At 37.8% G+C, this 2,330-nt stretch overlaps 1 protein-coding gene across 1 annotated transcript; it reads right to left on the bottom strand.

Moving 5' to 3' along the window:
• Window positions 1–813: 813 nt before the first annotated feature.
• Window positions 814–1,996, bottom strand: LOC127806533 (ethylene-responsive transcription factor WIN1-like). Its single transcript, XM_052343896.1, has 2 exons — window positions 1,811–1,996; window positions 814–1,609 (listed from the first exon to the last, which is right to left on the bottom strand). The coding sequence occupies exons 1-2, from the start codon at window positions 1,888–1,890 to the stop codon at window positions 1,102–1,104; spliced, it is 588 nt and encodes a 195-aa protein (XP_052199856.1). The 5' UTR covers window positions 1,891–1,996; the 3' UTR covers window positions 814–1,101.
• Window positions 1,997–2,330: the final 334 nt, after the last annotated feature.

The raw sequence follows: 2,330 nt of genomic DNA, 5'->3' as shown, positions 1-2,330 counted from the left end.
CTTTAAACATGTAAAACTAGTCTTTCTTTAGTTATGAGCTAGCTGTTTCCCTTTTGTTGTTTTGGTTATCGGCTTGTATTTGAGCTATGTTATTTTTCGTCAATACTTTACGGCATCTTAAGATTTACTTTCTATAGGAGTACTGTAAGGTTTCTAGTGGCTGTAACATCTTAAGATTTAGTTTCTTGGCCTTTATACTATTGATTCAGAAAACCATTAACATGTTGAAGCATTTCTAGGTGATTTGTTTTTAATCGAGGTTATATGAACTTGTGATAGATGAGTGTTATATATAGGTTTATTTAACTCTTGGTGATATCTTGGACCAAGTTTTGGATGGTATAATCTTCTGTTCTCTGCCACTAAATATATATATTCGATTGTGGTGCAGTAACATGCCTGATGTCATTAAACTGGCCAAAAAATGTCCAAAATCAATTCCTAAAGTTCATTGGGAAGGTTCATTATTGCATTTTCCAATACTAGTCCAAATTTGTGACCAATGTGTGCCCTTAAATGTATCAATTAATCACTATTGACTTTTACCATCTTGATACGAAAATACGTGGCAGTAAAATGATGAAAAATGTGTACTTAATTAATTAGTATTAGTTATTTGGCTCAGTGCGTATTTATTTATCACGAAAACATCAGTGGTCCAAACCCGTCATGGAGACCAGATGGTGTCGAGGGGAAACAACAGCCAGTAAACTTCATGTGTACGAGGGACTCAATGAACAGAAATTCAAGAAACTAACAACATCGAGAAACAAAAAAGAAAACTTATAGAACATTTGAAGATCAATCAGCATATTCACTTGAAATATACATGTAATTCATTATTTAATTACCTCCTGTATTTGATCATTACATCAAAATGCTGGCTACTACTTGCAATTCCCTTGTATTTGATACACATATTATTGCCAATTGATCGATCTTCATTTCTACAATTTTCCAAGCCCAAACTTAATAATAACTAAATACCCTAATTAGGAGATCATCATCATCGATCATACAGACTAATTAACAAACCAAGATAGATAAATAGATAGATAGATAGATAGATATAGTCTCCTTAATTAATCCCAAACCTTCTTATCAAAGGGTATAAGGATCATTTTTCTGAAGAAGCTCTTCAATCATTTGGAGTGCAATTCTCTCCTCTTCATCCATCTCCGCCCTCATGCTTGGCCTTGCCAATGGCAGGCAGTTGGACGAGGTGGTGGACTCTCCCCCTGCGCCATAGCCATTGCCATTCTTCTTCTCAAACTCAACAGTCATAACCCAGTTTGAGTCGGAGCTTGCACCAGCTCGCTTCTGCCACACGCCGATGTGGGAATTCTCGGTGTCGAGCCGCAGGCAAGTGAGGGAAGGGGAAGGTGTCTTGCTGCTCTTCTGGAGCTTGGCCCGGAGGATCTCAGAGAGGGCTGTGGATGAAAGGCCGGAAGAGTCCTTATTGGCAGCTGTTTCTGGATCTCCTTCTGAATTTTGTAGCACCGGGAAGTTGGTTTTCGCGTTCCGGCCGTTCATCAAGATGGCGGCTTGATCATAGGCCCTGGCTGCCTCTTCAGCTGTGTCGAATGTTCCTAGCCATACCCTTCTCTTCCTGTACCATGAAATACGTGCGAAGAAGATGATGATATATATAATGCAAGACAATAAATTTGAGTTTTCCAAGGTTTAGATAACACGGTACTTAAACAAGCAAGCGCGCACACGCACATATACATATGAACATTATATATAGAACTTGAGCTTTTCCTGGTTTTGAAGAATGTTTGATTTCATGGCTGGCTCTGGAACTTACAACAATGGATGCCGAATTTCGGATACCCAAGAGCCCCAGTGGCGCTGCCTGACACCTCTGAACTTCTTTGATTGTACCATGTTAATTGTCTTTTGAGAGAGAGAGAGAGAGAGGGGCTGATGAAAGGAGATAGCATGGGAATGATATGACGAAATTGACTGAGTTTTATAGAGAAGCAAAGAGACACACATAATCTATATATCTTGCATTTATTTATTTGCTAGGCAATATATATATCTTGCATCTTTTTGAGTTTATAATGCCACGAAAATTTCCATTTTGTCACTTATAAAGATAGAGCAGTGGGATTCATAATGACAAGGAAAAACCTCAAATTTACTCGGATAGTTTGAGGTTTCTAAGGTATTTTGTTACCTTCCAATTTGGAAATGCTTCAAAAGTACTGCCATCATTTCTTGGTTTTTTTCCGATCCCGATTGCACACTTGCTATTAGTTTTACCCATTAATTTTCTTTTATAACCCATATTTATTGTCACACTTAATTAAAAATAGTACAAG

The sequence above is a fragment of the Diospyros lotus genome, chromosome 7 (assembly GCF_014633365.1).
Source record: "Diospyros lotus cultivar Yz01 chromosome 7, ASM1463336v1, whole genome shotgun sequence".
NCBI lineage: Eukaryota > Viridiplantae > Streptophyta > Magnoliopsida > Ericales > Ebenaceae > Diospyros > Diospyros lotus.
Note: the sequence above shows the minus strand (reverse complement) of the source record. Positions and strands in the feature narration are given on the sequence as shown.

Bases quoted from the DNA above. Each gene is read 5' to 3' on its own strand.
- LOC127806533 (XM_052343896.1), bottom strand. From the start codon at position 1,890: ATGGTACAATCAAAGAAGTTCAGAGGTGTCAGGCAGCGCCACTGGGGC. The intron at 1,610-1,810 runs GTAAGTTCCAGA...TTCATGGTACAG, and splicing joins GAAATTCGGCATCCATTGTT to GAAGAGAAGGGTATGGCTAG.